The sequence below is a fragment of the Triticum dicoccoides genome, chromosome 3B (assembly GCF_002162155.2).
Source record: "Triticum dicoccoides isolate Atlit2015 ecotype Zavitan chromosome 3B, WEW_v2.0, whole genome shotgun sequence".
Taxonomy (NCBI): Eukaryota; Viridiplantae; Streptophyta; class Magnoliopsida; order Poales; family Poaceae; genus Triticum; species Triticum dicoccoides.
In genome coordinates this window covers 582,607,887-582,627,317 of record NC_041385.1, presented here as the reverse complement: position 1 = coordinate 582,627,317, position 19,431 = coordinate 582,607,887, and the positions used below count along the sequence as shown (strand labels likewise).

General features: G+C 45.5%; 2 protein-coding genes across 2 annotated transcripts; one reads left to right on the top strand and one right to left on the bottom strand.

Moving 5' to 3' along the window:
• The first annotated feature begins 8,145 nt into the window (after positions 1 to 8,145).
• Positions 8,146 to 12,111, top strand: LOC119277220 (pentatricopeptide repeat-containing protein At1g09900-like). The gene is made up of 5 exons (XM_037558471.1): positions 8,146 to 10,215; positions 10,343 to 10,411; positions 10,773 to 11,000; positions 11,132 to 11,265; positions 11,405 to 12,111. Exon 1 carries the CDS (start codon positions 8,205 to 8,207, stop codon positions 10,212 to 10,214), a length of 2,010 nt encoding a protein of 669 aa, XP_037414368.1. The 5' UTR covers positions 8,146 to 8,204; the 3' UTR covers position 10,215; positions 10,343 to 10,411; positions 10,773 to 11,000; positions 11,132 to 11,265; positions 11,405 to 12,111.
• Positions 12,112 to 12,428: 317 nt separating this feature from the next.
• LOC119277221 (diacylglycerol kinase 5-like) lies at positions 12,429 to 19,053 on the bottom strand. The gene is made up of 13 exons (XM_037558472.1): positions 18,807 to 19,053; positions 17,125 to 17,335; positions 16,887 to 17,009; positions 16,641 to 16,769; positions 16,142 to 16,227; positions 15,928 to 16,051; positions 15,262 to 15,310; positions 14,831 to 14,913; positions 14,661 to 14,728; positions 14,396 to 14,470; positions 13,317 to 13,404; positions 13,080 to 13,199; positions 12,429 to 12,940 (listed from the first exon to the last, which is right to left on the bottom strand). The coding sequence occupies exons 2-13, from the start codon at positions 17,320 to 17,322 to the stop codon at positions 12,614 to 12,616; spliced, it is 1,470 nt and encodes a 489-aa protein (XP_037414369.1). The 5' UTR covers positions 17,323 to 17,335; positions 18,807 to 19,053; the 3' UTR covers positions 12,429 to 12,613.
• Between the last annotated feature and the right edge of the window lie 378 nt (positions 19,054 to 19,431).

The following is a 19,431-nucleotide window of genomic DNA, read 5'->3' as shown; positions in this document are numbered from 1 at the left end:
ACAAGATGAGAGAGAAAGGCGAGGAAGAAAGATGAATGAGAGAGAGAGAGAAGAGAAGGTTGGAGACATGTTAGACGAGATATTTCTGAAAATAATAGAAGTGGTGTGTGGGTTCATGGGTGACGTGTGCCACACAACCGAGGCAATCAACACTGGCAATTCCCAGCTGTATGTCCTTTGCAACATGGGCCATGTTGCAATACCGGTTGAGCTCCCACAAGGGATAGAAGTCACATGCGCGAGGTGGCAGACAACACGAGAAAAATAAGTTGGGTAGATGGTAGTGTTTCTGTAAATATTTCAAGGATTATAGGTTTGAGAGAAGAGTGTCTCCGGTGGATCTCGTGGGATTTGGTCGGTGGTTGTCTTTGGTGGATTTCCTTGGATTCTGTCTTTGTTCATGTGTTTTCAGGTTGGATCCTTTCGATTTACGCTTCTCTTCATCTGTGACGGTTGCTATTCTGGTGCATTGGTCCTATGGGCCCTTAGCAAGATGACTTCCCGACTGTCTACTACAACAAGTTATGTCCGGCTTCGGAGAGGGAGGGACGATGACAACGGCGCGCCTTCGGCTAGCTTCACTGATTGTAGTCGTTGCTAGGTGGTCTGCGGATCTGGATGTAATTTTTATTATTTATTGTATTTGTTGTACTGCCATGATTAGAGATGAATAGATCGAAGGTTTCATAAAGAAAGAAAACTTAGCTTAATTCGACAAACAATTTTGTTTTAGAAATTAAAAGATTTTAGGATTATCCACAAAAAACATTTAGGAAAGGGCGGTACTAGGCGCCGGCGCACCGGCCGAAAGTTTCGGCCGGTCGCCTAGCAACTGCTCGATCTGGCTGCGTGAGACCGTCTGATCTACTTGCCCGCGGCCTTCGTCTTCCTCCTAGGGACATCTTACACATCGGGAAAAAATTCCCCCAACTCTACGCAGCACTCCATCTTTCATGTGTGGCTCCAGCAAGGGCAACCATCACCGGCCGCGGGCCTCTCGCACCCTGATGCCTCGTAGCCCCTCTGCTACTCACCGAATTACCCATTCCTTACTGGTCAATTTCAGTTGTAGCTACGCCGTTGACAGGTTGCAACTCCGCCTTCGATCGGTTTGAACTCCCGTCGTCGCTCCATGGTTGTAGCACCCCCAATGCGCCGTCACCGCCTCTCACCGTCGACGCTCGCTGCACGGTATTGTGCGAATGACGGCCACCAGTCAGCACCATTGAATGGATGTAGCAAAACAAATCGCTGATGGTACCAAAAAACAAGAACAGTTGCAACAAAAATCATCTCATAGCCGTCGGCGGGCGCAGCTCCGCCATGATGGATGTAACAAAACCGGACGCGGTTGAAGCATTTTTATTCTACGGTTGAAGCTTTCTGCAGTGTGCATCGTCTACCCCAAATTCGCCGTTCTCTGATGGAAGCTTTTTTCCACACCGATTGTATCTTTTTGAGGCGCTAGTTGTAGCTTAATTAGTAGCTGGTTGCAGCTCCCTGGTTTGCGCAATGGCCCTCTCGTCTCTTCGGTTGAAACTTTTTTCTCAATGAATGCAGCTTTATTCAGATGACGCATGTAGCTCTATTGATCAGTGGTTGCAACCTTGTTACGTCGGTGTCCATGGCGTAGTAGCATGGGGGTCTCTTGTTGCAACAATCGGTAAGTGCGATGATGTAGCCATGGAGAGGGGGTAGCCATGGTGAGGTTGAGTGGGTAGCCATGGAGAGGGGGTAGCCATGGCGAAGTCGAGGGGGTAACCATGGAAAGAAGAAGGGGGTAACCATGGCGAGGTCAAGGGGTGGCCATGAAGAGGAGAAGGGGTAGCCATGGCGAAGTCGAGGGGGTAACCATGGAAAGAAGAACGGGGTAGCCATGGCGAGGTCGAGGGGGGTTAGCCATGGAGGAGAGAAGGGTCACGTGTGGCTGGGGAATAAGAAGATAAGATAAGGGAAGAAAAGGCAGTCCATGGGGCCACAACAAAGCACGTGAAGGGATGTTTTTTGATTGGGATGAATCGTACCCATCGCATGCGACCGGCTGAAATTTCGGCCGGTGCACCGCGTTTACCTTTACAACATGTTTGGTTGGGGGTAATTAGAGCCAGGGAATGGGAATTGAAGGGGTATAAGACTTTAAATCTATTGTTTGGTTAGAGGGATTGGGAATTCACAAGGGAAGAGGCATGGGACTTGAGACTCCAACTCCCACCGTTTTATTAACAGGGGAGGGGGTGGGAGTTGGAAGGGAATTGTTTAAGTGAGTCAATCTTAACCGTCCATCCTAACTTCCCTTGTATAGTCTCATGTCAATTCCCACGAACCAAACAAGGGAGTACAATTTCTCCTTAAATTCTCACACATAACTCCTTTTTTTTGAGGGGTAAAGCCAATTTTATTCATGAAAGTCCACATGATGTGGGATACATCGCTGGTCGTGAGACACGCCCAACCAGACGTGTCGTCCCGGACCTCTGGAAAGCGAAAATTTGGCTAAGCTATGTGCTTCATAATTAACAGCACGACTCTCGAAAGAAAAATTACAAAGAAAAGTAGTTGATCTAAGTTTTATCTCTGTGATAATAGCTCCATACGCGCCTCGTGAGTTCTTATTGATATCTGAGATGACCTGCTGGCAATCCGATGCGACTATGAAATTTTGGATACCCAAATCATCTGCTAGGGACAGGGCTTCCCGGCACGCTATGGCCTCAAGAGTGGCCGGATCTACCACTCCCTCCAGGACCAGTGCGGAGCTACCCAGGTAGTTTCCCCACTCATCACGGCATACTGCTGCTGCTGAGCCGCCCCTTCTAGTCATGACTCCAGCGTCGACGTGTATCTTGCAGTAGCCCGCAGGTGGCTTCTTTGGCCTCCCTTGGGCCGGCATTGCAGCTCCACTTTTTGCAGCCCCGATGTCCTCCTTAACTGCTATAATATTCAGATCATCCATGAATCTGATGATGAAATTGTGAGTAGAGTGAGGCCTTTGGAATATAGACTCGTGGATGGCTTTCCGACGGGCATGCCATATAGACAATAGTGTTACTGCCATTATGACGAACTGACCATGTGATAACAACTGCATGAGCGTGAACAACCACTGTCTTGCACTAGGCTCGTTGTTGTCTATGATTTTATGTGTGATGTCCTCATCAATCAAGGCCCAAACACTCCTCGACGCTGTGCACTCCAGCAAAGAGTGATGCCATGAATCCCTAGAGCCGCACAAACCGCACTGATCCGAGTCAGTCATGTGACGGTGAGCTCTCAAGTCATTGGTTGGCAGAGAATGTTTAGAGAGGCGCCAGAGAAACATGCGAATTTTCCCGGGGACTTGTACTTTCCACAATTTCTTCCAGGCTCCTGCTTCTGCATCAACGGTAGAAGACCCGGCCGCGCCTTCCAGCCATGCCTCCCTTTGCAACTTGGTAGCCACGAGCATGTTGTAAGCTGTTTTGACAGAAAAAGAACCATGTTTCTCGTAGTACCATGCCCAGAAGTCGGGTATGTTCCTAGTGCACAAAGGGATTTCCACAATGACCTGAGCATCGTTGGGCATGAAAGTCTGATGGATCAGCGGTCTGTTCCATGATGCCGTGGTGCTTATTATGAGCTCGGAGACTTTTGTTGGTGGATTCGGTGCTAAACTCCCAAGCGGCCGAAACATACCTTCCCTGGGTAACCAGTTTTGTGTCCATATGTTTGTTGAGTCTCCGTTTCCAATGCGTTTGATCAAGCCTTGCTTGAGTGTGTCTCGACCTTCAATTATGGCTCGCCATATTTGGCTCGGGTGACCCCCCAAGTTCGGCCTCAAGGATGTTTGTATCCGGATAATAAATACTTTTTAGCACACGAGCACTCAAGCTGTCCGCATTCTGTAACAATCTCCATGCTTGTTTCGCTAGCATTGCTAGGTTGAAGAGCTCAAAGTCTTTGAAACCCAGGCCTCCCATACTCTTTGGTTTTGTCATTGTTCTCCAAGACACCCAATGAGGCTTTCTTTTTCCTTCCTTGCTCCCCCACCAAAACTTCCTGATGAGCATGTTGAGGTGTTCGCATAGACCTCTTGGTAACTTGAAATAAGACATGGAAAAAACTGGAACACTTTGAGCGACGGACTTGACTAGCACTTCCTTTCCCGCCGAGGAGATGGTACGCTCTATCCAGCCCTGGACCTTACTCCACAACCGGTCCTTAAGGTACTTAAAAGCACCATTCTTAGAACCTCCTATGTCAGATGGCATACCCAAGTACTTCTCGTTGAGGGTTTCATTAGGTACATGGAGCACATCCTTTATCTCTTGTCTCACCGAGTCAGGGACCCCCTTGCTGAAATAAATCGAAGATTTTGCATGATTGATACGCTGACCTGTCGCTTGACAATAGGTTTCCAGAACTTGATGAACCTCGTTAGCACCCACACCGTTTGCCTTGAAGAACAGCAGGCTGTCATCTGCGAATAAAAGGTGGCTTACTGGTGGCGCCATAGGTGCAACCTGTAGACCACTTAAGTTGGATGACTCACTCTTTGATTTTATCAGGCACGAAAGGCCCTCTGCTGCTAGCAAGAACATGTATGGGGATATCGGGTCCCCCTGTCTGATACCTCTTGAAGGTTTGAACCGTTGTAGCTTTTTCCCATTGAACAACACAGAAAAACTCACTGTAGTTACCAAGCTCATGACAATATCCACCCATCTGGTATTGAAGCCCAATTTTAGCATTATAGCCTTTAGGTATTGCCACTCCACCCTATCATAGGCTTTCATCATGTCAAGCTTGAGAGCACAAGACTGGTTTTTCTTTGCTTTATTCCTCTTCATGAAATGCAAACACTCATAAGCTGTGATGATGTTGTCAGTAATCAACCTGCCTGGCACAAAGGCTGACTGCTCCTCTGAGATTATGTCCGGTAACACCACTTTTAATCTGTTAGCGATCACCTTTGATGCAATCTTATATAGGACATTACAAAGGCTGATTGGACGAAATTGTGAGAGAAGCGTGGGGTTTTTTACCTTTGGGATAAGTACCAGGACAGTGTCGTTAATGCATTCTGCTGATTCCGTTCCTTCCACAATCCTCAAAACTGCCCTGGTAACGTCCTCCCCACAAGTATCCCAATGATGCTGGAAGAAGTGTGCAGGGAATCCATCCGGTCTTGGTGCCTTTGTGGGGAACATTTGAAAGAGCGCCTTTTTCACCTCATCTTGACTGTACGGGGCATTCAACGTTTCATTCATAGCTGCCGTTACTTTGGTCGGGATAGTGTCAAGGACCTGTTCCATCCCCTGTACTCCTTCTGATGTATATAGGTCCCTGTAAAAATTATTAGTCATGTTCTCCATCTCCAGTACATTGTCCGTTAATTGACCGTCCTGCTTTTGCAAAGCTTTGATCTGATTCTTCCTTCTTCTCCGGCTTGCTCTGAGGTGGAAGAAATATGTGTTCTTATCCCCATGCATAAGCCACTCAAGACGAGCCCGTTGACGCCACAAAATCTCCTCTCTATGGTATAATTCAGTCAATCTGTCGACAATTTTTGTCTCTATATGCATGGGCCCCGATCTGTTTGCGACTTCGCGCAACTCCTGTAGTTGTTTTTTGAGCTGCTGAATCTCGCGCCTCACATTCCCGAAGTGTGTCCGATCCCAGGTTGTCAGATCTGATGACAGGGACTGAAGCTTTGCACTGCATGCCAGGACAGAATCTGCCTCCACGCTAGTCCACGCCGCTTGCACCATCGGCTGCAGCCCTGGGTCGCGTTCCCACGCCAATTCGTATTTAAAGGACTTCGGGGCCCGCCTGCATGCAGATTCATGCAGAATCTGTACATAGATTGGTACGTGGTCACTTGATGCTGCTGTTTTGTGCTCAAGTGAGGTTGATGGGAAAGCTATGGACCAGGCCGGGTTTACCACCCCACGATCGAGTCTCACTCGTGTATAAGTCCCTCCTGCTACTTTTTTCTCAAAGGTCCAGTCAGTACCACTATAACCTATATCCATTAGGCCACATGTATCGAGTGCTTCTCTAAACGCGTCCATCTGCGCTTGGCTTCTGCTGCCCACTCCATCGTGCTCGTGAGCGTGTAGCACTTCATTGAAATCTCCTAGTACCATCCATGACACGTCACCTGCACCCACAATTCCACGGAGCATGTCCCATGTTCTGTATCTTTCACTAACTTGAGCTTCACCATAAACGAAAGTGACCCTTATTTTCACATCAGCTAGTTCATGAATAAGTGCATCAATATGGTACTGCGAGTAACCAAGAATCTCAAGCTTTATTTCTTCATTCCAGAAAATTCCTAGACCTCCACTTCTCCCCGAACTACTAACGGCAAAGCTCTTATCAAAACCTAGAGAGCCCACCATATTCTCAACTCTCGTTCCCTCTATTTGAGTCTCAAGAATGCAAAGTACAGAGGGGGCATGTTGCTTCGCTAGGTCACGAAGCTCTTGAACTGCCGCGGGTTTGCCAGCCCCACGGCAGTTCCAACAAAGTAGACTCATTGCGCCTGGCGCGACCCCGCTTGGGGGCCCGCCAATCGCGCATCAAGGTTTTTGGGTACACTTGTGTTCTTTCCATTGGTTTTTTCGGCCGTCATCGCGCTGAGCTTGTTCCTCTTCGGCTCCTGTCTTGGGGGAGGACTGGGTGGAATTTCAGAGGTTGCTGGCGAAGAGGTGCTTGAGTCCCCTATAGCTGCCGGCAGTAGCAACAGGGTCGTCTGGTCTTCAGTAGCCGCTGACACCCTTTTCCTGTTTCTGTCTCCCTCCTCCATTGCCACATCCATTGGAGCGGCAAAAGCATCTTTTTCATTGGTGTCAGCCGTGTTCATATTACCACGGCCACGCCCTCTTCCTGATCGACCTCCACGGCCTCCTCCTCGGCCCCCTCTTACTCCATAGCCATCTCCTGATCCCCGGCCTTCCCCTGGGCCACTGCCCGGTCCCTTGAACCAGGTGGCCTTCAAATCTTTGAACACCAGCGCCTTTGGTTGATGAACTCCGTCGCCACACTCTTTGAAGAGATGTCCGATGTACCCGCAAACGGCACACCAATCCGGGAGCCGTTCGTATTTAACTCTGAATATCTCCCTGTGCATGGAATCCTTCTTTTTCACCACCAAGGAGACATCGTTTTTGAGAGGCTTGGTGACGTCTATTTTCACACGAACACGTGCGAAATTGCCTTCGAAATCTTGGGATCTTGGTTCAGCATAGATGAACTCTCCCACAGTTGAGGACAGCGCTTTGATCTTTGGGAAAAAACCATCTGGGAAGTCATGGATCTGAATCCATATATCAATCTTGTTGAGCTCAATAGTTGACGGTTTTGTGTATCCATCATACGGCGCAAGAACCACCGCTTTCCCCTTGAAGTTCCATGGTCCTTCCTCCATCACGCGTTCCCAGTCGCCCAGGCATCCGAATTGCATCGTGTAGAGGTTATCTTCAAGTGGCCGTATCTTCACCACCTTCGCCAAATCCCAAGTGACCCGCATGTTCCTATAGAACCAGTACTGACTATAAGCCTTCTCCGTGTGAACCCTGGCTATGGCCATCCACCGGGTCGCCTCCTCTGGCAGCTCATCATCCTCGATCACCACGTCCTGGAGATCATCCTCCTTCAACCCTAATTCGTCCATCATTGCTTCCAAGTCTGTCATGCCGCTCCCCGATCCTGAAGAAGCGTCCTCCATATTCCCTTGCCCGAGGTGTTGGTCCGCGGGCGGTAGAAACCCTACTGGCCCCTTCACACATAACTCCTATCACGCACCAAACAGAGGATTGGGAATAAAATGACTTATCCCATGTCTAATCTCGGCCCAACTCCCTGCTCTAAACTCCCATTCCCCTTCCCAAACATTGCCAAACACGCTGAGGAAAAGGGTTGGAGATGGTCTAAGATCACCGGTGCACGACTTGTGAGTTCGAGGACTGAGTCATCACCAACGACCGTAGACAAAATCGGATCGAGCCAACGGGTGAGGCGTGAGCATGAGTCAACGGTGAAGTACGTAGATTTACCGCTCCAATCGTATCAGACGGCAGGCGTTAATCTATCTCATCTCATCCGGTCCCGCCCAATCTCCCTCCCACCCCGAACTCCGATCGAGGCGATGCCCCCCACACCACACGTCCGCGACCGCGACGCCGCGACGCTACCGCCACCACCACCACCACTACCCGGCCATGGCCACGCTGCTCCCCTCGTTTCCGCACGCCCTCTCCAAGCCCCGCCACCTCCACCACCACTCCCACGTCGCCGCCGCCTCCGCCAGGCCCGAGGCCCCCAGCCCCGCCTCCGCGGCCCCCGCCAGCTCCCGCCTCCGCCGCCTCATCGCGCGCGACGACCTCGCCGAGGCCGCGCGCCTCGTCGAGACCTCCTCCTCCCGCGGCGAGGCGCCCGACGTCTACCTCTGCACCAAGCTCATCCGCAACCTCTGCCGCCGAGGCCGCACCTCCGACGCCGCGCGCGTCCTCCGCACCGCCGAGGCCTCCGGCGCCCCGGTCGACGTCTTTGCCTACAACACCCTCGTCGCCGGGTACTGCCGCTACGGCCGCCTCGACGCCGCGCGCCGCCTCATCGCCGAAATGCCCGTCCCGCCCGACGCCTACACCTACACGCCCATCATCCGGGGCCTCTGCGACCGCGGCAGGGTCGGCGACGCGCTCGCCCTGCTCGACGATATGCTCCAGCGCGGCTGCCAGCCCAGCGTCGTCACCTACACCGTCCTCCTCGAGGCTGTGTGCAAGAGCAGCGGCTTCGGAGAGGCCATGAACGTCCTCGACGAGATGCGTGCCAAGGGCTGCACGCCTAACATTGTCACCTACAACGTCATCATCAACGGCATGTGCAGGGAGGGCCGCGTCGACGATGCCAGGGAGATCTTGAACCGGCTGTCGTCTTATGGCTTCGAGCCCGACATCGTCAGCTACACCACTGTGCTCAAGGGCCTGTGTGCTGCTAGGCGGTGGGACGACGTCAAGGTGCTCTTTGCTGAGATGGTGGAGAAGAATTGCGTGCCGAATGAGGTTACCTTTGACATGCTAGTCAGATTCTTCTGTCGCGGGGGTATGGTGGAGAGGGCAATCGAAGTTCTTCAGCAAATGTCACAGCATGGATGCACACCCAACACTACCTTGTGCAACATTGTCATAAACGCTATGTGTAAACAAGGTCGTGTGGATGATGCCTATGACTTCTTGAACAACATGGGCATGTATGGGTGCAATCCTGATACCATTAGCTATACTACTGTGCTAAGGGGCTTGTGTCGCTCCGGACGATGGGAGCATGCCAAGGAGCTATTGCCGGAGATGGTCCTAAAGAACTGTCCCCCAAATGAGGTTACATTCAATACATTCATATGTATCTTGTGCCAGAAAGGATTGATTGAGCAAGCTATCAAGCTTATTGAACTGATGCCAGAGTATGGATGTTCAGTGGGTATTGTCACATACAACGCTCTTGTCCATGGCTTCTGTGTGCAAGGGCGTGTTGATAGTGCTCTTGAGTTGTTTAACAATCTTCCATGTGAGCCCAACACCATTACATACACTACGTTGTTGACAGGCTTGTGCCATACCGAGCAGCTGGATGCTGCTGCAGAGCTCTTGGCTGAGATGATTCAGAAGGATTGCCCTCTAAATGCGGTGACTTTCAACGTACTTGTGAGTTTCTTCTGTCAAAAAGGGTTTGTCGAGGAAGCAATCGAACTTGTGTATCAAATGATGGAGCATGGTTGCACCCCTAACCTGATCACATTTAATACTTTACTCGATGGGATCACCAAGGATTGCAACTCAGAAGAAGCGCTGGAGCTATTGCATGGTTTGGTCAGTAAGGGGGTATCCCTAGATACGATAACCTACTCTTCAGTCGTTGATGTCCTCTCAAGAGAAGATAGAACTGAAGAAGCCATTCAGATGTTTCATGCCGTGCAAGATATGGGGATGAGACCAAAAGCTGGGATGTATAACAAGATACTGTTCGCCCTCTGTAAAAGATGTGAAACAGATCAGGCTATTGAATTTTTTGCTTATATGGTGTCTAACGGTTGCATGCCTAACGAGTCGACCTACATTATACTCATTGAAGGCCTTGCCCATGAGGGTATGTTGAAGGAGGCACGATATGTACTGAGTGAGTTGTATGCGAAAGGAGTTCTAAGCAAGAGTTTACTTGAAGACCAGCACTAAGGTTGTGGTCCACACTCTGCATATGCCTTATTACTGAAGAGTGAGAAAGAAAATTGTGCATATGCCTTGAGTCATGAGGCTTTGGTGCTTATTAAATTCTGCTGAGTCTCCATGGGCCTCACTTTCAGCAAGCTGGAATCGGGTGGCATGTTTTATGTGTGTGCTTCAAGCTACAATGATCCATAAAGATGGGATAGGTGAGCAGTACAAACACAGAAATCATGAGGATGAACTTTCTTCCAGGTGTCTTAGTTTTGACTTTTAACTGCGGGATTGCAGAACAGAGATATATTATGTTCTTGAAACTTTCTCTCTCCTAGTTCACTAGATGTGTTACCTTATTTCCCTCGTTATATATTTGAGCTGCCTTTCAAAAATAAGAACCCAGCATATTTTGTGCTTAATTAGTTGTACACCTTCAAATTACCCTGTTAGCATGTAGATTTATTTTAGATATCAAAACTTTTTACACTATCATATGCTTTGTTACTCTAAATATTTTATATTCGAGTAGTCTTCGGTTGTAGAAATCTCACTAACAGAAGTTATCTTGTTCAGGTTTTTTAAGTGTGAAGACCAAGGAAATCAAAAGGACGGTCTGCAGGATAACACAAGCAAATAAGATAAAAGCATGTTCATACTTATAACGGCCTAATAAAAGATACAGGCCAATAAAGTTTCTTAGAAACACTTCTCAGTTTCAGCAGTTTGAGACTAAATTGTTGAATTATTTGACTATACTTCTCCGTGTGTATAAACATTTTGGTTTGTCTTCCATGAGCAATGGTATGTGCACAATTGCTTTCCTTTCAGGGCCTTGTTAACTATGCTTTTCTTGTACATTCTGAATATCTATTTTTATCTAGTAGTTTGAATTATGGACTAAGTGGTCCTCGATGAATCATGTTTCTGCCTAGGTTTCCCTGACTGAATATTCACATGTCAAAAGAGTACTGCAAGTGAGGAAAATATAATGTCAGCTGGATCTATTTTTAATCTATGAACAGGCTATCTACGCGTACCAATTTCATCATCAAGAATTTGCATATTGGTAAGCACATTGGCTCTTTTCACTGGATGTATGTTTATAGCATCTCATTTGATCCTTTGAGATTAGAAATTCAGAATCTATCACGTGCTTTATCCTCAGGTTTGGTGTCAGGTTCTCATGTTGTTTTCTACATCTGCAGGTGAAACCACAGGGCATGATGTGAGATACCATTCACAGGTTGGCTGTTGTTAGAACACCTATACCCATCGTTGTCTGCAGCAAAGGGCACAGGTTCAGAGTGAACCTCATGTTCTTTTTTTGGCTTCAAAGTTGGAACCGCAGTTCGATGGCTCATAAGTCATATATGATGGTTCATCACTTACCAGTTATACCTATACTGCTTTAGTGTCCACGGTGACATGGGCGCATTGCAGGACTAACCAAAACTACCGTATATATCCTTCAAGATTTGGTTCAGTTTGTTGCATGTTGATTGGTTCTAATTCATCTGGTCAAAGCATCATATGTAAGTTCACTGGGCTCTGTTTTAAAATTAGTTCCACAAAACCATTTAAATGAAGGAAAAACAGGACGCAAGCAAGCTGGTAATAGGAAATCAAGATAGACTTACATCACATTACATTTTGCTGAGCTTCTACCTCGTGTTTATAGGATTATTATGTAGCTTGTCTGCAACGGTTCAGAGCTGGGCAATGACAAAATGTATTTCTAGTCAGTAGCCTGCACATAAACAAGCAACTCTTCCATGTGATCATCAGGCATCTTTGGATTCAAGACATTTACAGAGTTCCGTAGTACTTCTATTAAGAAGATATTTTCTCTATGGAGGGTCCTTGTACCAAATGAATGATACCACCAAAATTCCTATGGACTGTTCTTTTTACAGACCTAATCCTTTATTAGGAATCATAGCGAGAGGTTACATTTCATGCTTTGTGTTTTCTCTCTTCGGATTCATGTATAGCATCCGAAAGGCCATGTAGGTAAATATTGTAGGATTTAGGGAGCCATGACAACCATTTTTCTATAATCGGGAGCCATCTCCTGCAGTTTTATTATCTTGCTTAGATCAAACTTGTTGTCTTACGGCCATGACAAATTACGGTTTATATAAGGTTAAAAACTTTATGAGTTATGACTGTTGTTTCTTGGTTTATGTGTTGCCACCTTACTGGAGACTGCAGAGGAGCGGAGAAATTGGGTTGGTTAGTGCTTATGATGACTGTCAGTAAGTAAACCCACTGCACCATACGCCACAACAACTTTGCCATACACAAACAGCCTTGCCAGCAAAAGGATCTTACAGGGGCAACGTCCACTGCTCCACAAAATCAGTGCAACGATCTATCTCCTACGCAGGACAAACTGTACAGGCCCAAATAGAGATTCAAGCTTCTACTGTTTTTTTCACATCATTCATGTACCGGAACGACAAGGCGGCGCCGAAGTTCCTCCGCTCCTCTGTGAAGTCATCGTCCGAGTCATCGCTGGAGCTGGAATCTGTGCAGGCTGTTGCCATACCAGGGGAGTCATTGATGCCTTTAGCTATACAGTCTTTGGTCGCGAGCATCTTGACCTGCCCAGCGTGGGATATCTCCACGACCACCTTGCCGTCATCCTCCTGTGGAAGAGGCTGCTTCCAGGGCTCACCGTCGATTCTCATGTAGGCATGGTCAGTTGCACCCCGGTGAAATTTGAATCGGACACGATGGGCCTGGGAAGGAATAGGATTTCAGTATCCATCAAGTAGTTTAATTTAAACTGAACACATAAACATTCGACTGATGACAAGTCCATAGCTTTACATTTTAGGACTGAGGTATATAACACACAACCTACGTTTTATTATTTACCTGAGCAAGACGAGTGCCATGGCCTTTCGGAGATAACAAAACAAGGCCATGCCAAGCATCTTTGAAACCCACAATCTCCAGAAGGCCATCATCCACAAGTGGAGGCAGTACCAAGTCTCTCTGCAATAGTATAATTTAAGATTTTAGGTATTATTAAGAGAAAGATGTTTAAAGTGCAATAGCAGCACAAATTGTTGCTATACTAGGAATGATGTTAGCATCATGTCTTATACTTACTTTTCTTTGCTTCCTCTTACTTGGTGTTCCCCAGGGATTCAGTCCACCAGAGAAGCTGGGTAAATTGAGACAGACAATGGACCTGATACTGCATTTGCATAAAAACCTGTTCAGAACATCACGTAGTAGTCCCATATTTTGAAGAAGAATTCTGACATCATATCGTTAAGAGCAATCAACTCATCCATTTCCAAATATTTGGCGCTGCTTTTGACTTTTGCATGATCTTTCAAGTTAAACGTTGGCACCTGTTTTGTATTAATGCATTTATGGAATGTCATGGAAGTGAATGGTAAAACAACATTTGTTTATAAATGTATTTTAACATAATCAAAGTAAATACTTGGAAAAATACGATTCGTCAAAGTTTTCTAGGTTTGACTGTTCAAAACCAGGCGAGTATTCAGAAACGTAGTACTCCTTCCGTCCCAAAATAAGTGTCTCGAGCTTAGTATAACTTTGTACTAGAGCTAGTACAAAGGTAAGACAATTATTTTGGGACGGAGGGAGTAATAAATTAGGGAAGATTCTACAAGAGATGTAAGTAGGATCCAAGTATGATGTGTCGACTATTAGTGAAATCCTCCAGCCTATTAAACTTGATAGCATTTGTATGCGTACGCAATGCATGTTTCTAGCAATATATATTGATAAAAAATATACTTAAGAACATATCAAATGTAAATGTTTCTGTTCTTTTCTCGTGAAATACTTCAAAGAACAAATATATGGATTGAGCTAAATCAAAACCCAGAAAACCTGTAATCAAGAAGCAATTAATGAGGTTGATTAGGAATTAACTATACCCTAGGTGTGTGGTTAAGTAAAATGGAACGTCCAAGTACATTGTGAGCTGTTGATGAGAGATTTGATGGTTTAGATCAAGAGTATCCACAACTTTTGCAAGAAGCACCGACAAGTGGCCTCGTTTATGCTGCACCTTGTTTTTTACAGAAACAGTTGTGCTATAACTGAAACTTCAAAGTCCCATCCATGATCAAAGATGAGAACATACTCTCCTAAACACTGACATGGGCACACAATTTCAATACCGAAAAAGGGGAGCACAATAGAATTACCTCTGTGGAATTTCCAAGGTTTCCCATTTTCCAGATTTCTTCATTATCTTTACCTTTGCAAGGTGAGCAATATTCCTGTTATCCAGTGGAAGGCATCCAAGAATGATGTGAGCCGAATGCAATGTCATTAAGAAACCTTGACTATTAGCCAAATGGAATACTAATAAGAAACCTTGACTATTTGTTCAAATGTAAAAGTATTGAGTTTGTGACGAACATTTTTTAAAAAATCCCATACCCTAGTTAGTGCCAAACAAGTAATTACCGTGACATTGGATGGCTTAAAGAGGCACAGAACCATCCTTGTGTGCATGCCAGCTTCAAATACTGTTTCTGCACAACAGATCCAAAAGAGGTTGGTTTCAAGAGAGAAACTAAAAGCAGGCAGTGAATGCAAAAATAAAGTGAAAGAAATTGCACAGATGCTTAGTTGACCTGATTAGACAACTGATTCTTGAATTTCTCTGGGTGCAATTTCCTCTGAGAATGAAATGCATAAGACACTTGTGCATCCATTCCTGTGACAGTATGAAAGTTTCTTTCAGCTTTTGGCCATCTTCTAAAAAAAGAACGATCCTCCTCATCGATTTCCTTTAAAGAAACCGGTACAGAACAAGATTCTTACAGGAATTAAGCAAATAAAAAAGGCAAAAGCAGTTCAACTTGATGCTAATTATTACGCAAAAAGCAGCCAAAAGTATGATCCCTCAAGGGTCTACAGCAAACAGCAAGTAAACATAAGCCTTTGGCTATTTAGCTAAACAACCTTTTGTTCTTCTCTTTCTGCTCAATTTTGTAAAAGAACAAGAATCGATTAAAAAATCAATCACCAACATATAAAATACACTTAGAAAAAGAAAACTCACCCATACTGAAATAATTCCAAAACCCTCCACGATATGTGTAAGAATATTCCTGGAACAAATAAAAAACAAGGTTTTTTAATATTCCTGGAACAAAACTCAGCATGATTTATAAGGTTCATTTTATCTTCTTCAATAGTTGACATTCCCAATTCAATTTACAGATGGGGAAACATATGGAGCAAGTACACTGAGGTTTTTTAACATCCACGAAAGAAACATTATAACTAAGTCACATTTATGGATTTAAAATGTATAGATTATTTTGAAAACCTAGCGACTATTATAGAAAAGTATCAGACCACAAGCAAGAAGTTATAGTTTCAGCAGGAACGCTCTGGTCATCTTTGTTAGATACTCCCTCAGTTCACTTTTATAAGTCATTTCAGACAACTAAAAATAGGCTGCTTTGCATGCTGTCTGAAATGTCTTCAAGGACTTATAAAAGTGAACAGAGGGAGTAACAACTATTTCAGATATTTGTCTAAACTATCACACTCACACAACAAATATGTATAATGAAGGTTATGATGGTGTTCTTTTCTGAAAATTCATAACAGCCTACCAGAAAACAAACTCATTTGAAAAGAAGAACACAACAACTAAGTTAACACAAAATTATGAATAGGTGAGTTATACATAAAACTAATCCACATATTCAGTAGTTACCATATCTTCTGGATCTGTCTTTGGCACACGGTGAAATGCATGCAGAGAATGCGGCAAATCAGAAGGAGCAATTGGATCGCAAGGAGAACGTTTTGGGCATTTCATTCTCATAACAGTATGCCAGCTGAAACAGTGTAGTTATAACAATGTTAGATAACATCCAGATGAAGATCACATACAGAAGTATCGTGAAAACTGTAGAAAAGAAACCGACCTATCAATGTTTATCTCTCTTGCTTCTTTTACCAACTTTAGGAAGGATATGACAGATTCACGATCTGTGCCAGGATTTCTCTTGCCCTGCAAACCAATTTCGCGCTACTATTGAGTTGACAGCACATCATATAAAGTATTGTACAGTATAGCAACTAACACATATAGATGACATCACAAAAGGCAAGTTAACGAGGAGTGCCTTAATGCCCACCAGAAGAAAGATTGTCTATCTAAGTTCAAAATGGAAAATGCCACGGATCTATGGCACTAACATCAACTACTTAAGTTGAAGATGACAACACTTTTTTTTAACCAAAGATGGTAAACGTTTACGCACTGCAAAAAGGATAAATATTTAAATCAAACGTTTTAGGTCATACTGTCGAGTAAAAGCAGGTCTAACAGATAAGGCTCATGCAAGTATAACACGCTGCGGTAGTATAAGAAGATCCATCAGGAACAAGATTGTTTCAGTTAACTACTTCCGAAGTACATACCCATCCAAAAGAATATGGCAGGTTATTTCCAGTTCCAAGGGGAACTGTAGCGACGGGAGGTGGATGAACTAGCTTGAGATCAGATACAACTCCAAGCAACCAACCGGCTGTTCCATCGCCTCCAGCAACCTAATTAAATTTCCATGATAATAATATGTAAGTTCAGCCTGTTCAAACAACGAACACGAAATATGATGGTCAAAACATTAGCAGGATATTTGGAGAGCAATGCCTATCTGCACTCACTATTAGCCTCAATCTCCTAAGGATTTCAGAAGCAAGAGTATCCCCATCACGCTTGAGCCTTTCCACGTTGCTGTATAGTTTGTGTAAGACTTTGTCTGGAGTTTCATCAAGTAGATCAAACACCTGCAATTCAGAAATTTAGAAATTGCCCCAAATCAATATATTTATCTCTGGCGGTAAAAATGCATGGGTACTGTAATAATGAACAAGTACATCTTGTAAACTTGAAAATATGTACCTGAGCATGATTGAGAAGCTTGCGATATGTGACAAGTAAATTATGTCCAAGTTGCCCGCCACTTCGGGTGTTGATAAAAACAATAACTGGACAGCTGGGTATGTGAGAAACTTGCTCCACCGAGGACTCTGGCATGAAGATATAGGTCGGAATGTAGAATTCTTTCAGCATGTTATTTTTCTCGAAACTGTTCTCCATTTGAGCTTGCTACCTGCAATGTTAATGCATCATCATTACAACAGTATTAGGACCACGCATCATTTGCATGGCAATTAATGTAATAACTAGCCCCTTGCCCCACTTGTGGTTCTGCGGGTCAAATTTTATAAGTAACTTTCAGATTTAAATTGGGCACATATTTTGCTGAAACAGACGCTGCACTGCGTTAATTTGCTCGGCACAACTAAAAATCAACTTTAAAAATCATGGGTGCAGTTCTGTCTTGGTAAGGTCTTGCACGCACCCTTTGTATTCAAATAAATAAATGGTTTGAAGGTGATAATATCATGTAACTACTGTATGATGACTGAGATTCGGCAAAACTTGTGTAGTTTCAGCTGCTTGGACGTCGCTTATATCAGGTAAGACCTTCAGTTTCTGTGTGACAAGGACATAGCCCTTCCAGTGAAGGAGATAGATGAGGGGTCCCTGTCATCCTTGGAACGAATCATTGCAGTGTTAATTACGTATCAATTAATGTCACCGTACAATTGACGATCTGGAATAATCGAAGCAAACGAGCCACCAATGGTCCCAAATCATCATTCGTATAATGCCCGAATGGAAAACTGTAAAGCTGACGCAAGTTTCACGCAGCGACTTGAAGTTACAAAACAGAGTGGTGCTAACTATTAGTAGTGGTAAATTTGGACAGTAAAAACAAATCAAAGATTTCAATATGTTGAAAAAATGTGAAGATCCAGAGTTATAGCACAAGCATAACCCATGATTCAATCCCTATCGTCTCAGCAAACAAAGAAACCTATAGACTGAAGGGATGCATAATTTGCCTGAACTGTCTCAAAACTGGGATTTGTGTGTGTTATCAGTGTCATGCAAATGTAATTGGGGGGACGGTGAGCCTCATAATTCGAAAGGGGAAAAGGAACAAAACTGGAAGCACGGATGACACGTTCGAGCTGCAAATCAAATTCACTGACGTATCGTGGATAGAAGAAACAAGAAACACTGGTTATTAGCAAAGGGAAAAAAATAGTGTGCTATGACAAAATAACGCAACCCTTAAAAATAGTGTGCTATGACAAAAATAGTGTGCTATAGCGATTGTACACTAATTTCATTTACTAGCAAGACATTGCTCATGCTAATTAAATCAGTGGATACTTGCAAGATACAACATGAAGAAGAAGAAATTGACCCGAATCACAAACAGGATACGGGAAAAAGATACGGTAATCGCGGAGCACCGAGCCAATAACCAAGCAACAAAAAAATGCATGCAGATGAAGGAACGGCACTGCATTCCGATTTTGGTAATAACAAGGCATTAAAAGACCCTTTCCAAAAAAAGACAGGCGCGTTTACCCGGCCGAATCCTAGGAACCCCGAAATTCCCGCTTGGTACCATATCAGGAAAGCAAACCAAGCAAGCAATTCTACATGGACACAACGACGCAAGATCAATTAATAACCGGAGGAGCCTCTATCACTCTGTCTCTCACCTGCGCGAAGAAGGCGAATCGCTTGAAGGAGCCGCAGTGGACGGCACCGAAAGAAAGAAGGGGCTGGGCGTGGCAGTGTGGAACGTCGGAGGCCACCAGGAGCGTCGGCGGCCGGAGGAGGAATATGATTCCTCCCCTCCCCTGCCTTGCCCTCGCCTCCCCTGCCCTCCCAGCAGCGAGGAGGAGGAGGAGCGGTGCGGCGAGCTCCCGAGGAGGGAGGGAGGGAGGGAGGGAGGAAGGGGGGGAATTGATTTGGTTGAAATTGGGATTCCGCGGGGGGCTGGGCGCGTGTTATAAAGCGGCATGCGATGGGCCCACGTGCGGCCCCGACGCGTGGCTTCTATTTGCGGGACCCCCACCGCGGGCGGGGCCAGCCAAAGGGGATGCTACGATGGGGCCAAATCAAAGGCTAGTCGGTAGCTCCCGGCCTCAGGCTCACTCCCACGGTGACACAACACGCTCGGTCGCCTCTACGCGTGTTGCAGTTCCATGCGTGCCTGGCCCAATGGGAGTTGGTTTGGTACTTTCGTCGGGGGTGGGGGTGGGTGATTCGTGGAATCTCTCTTTCTCTTTCTCTGCCTGCCCATCTCATCTTATCTGGTGGTCGGATTAGTTTGTTTGTTTG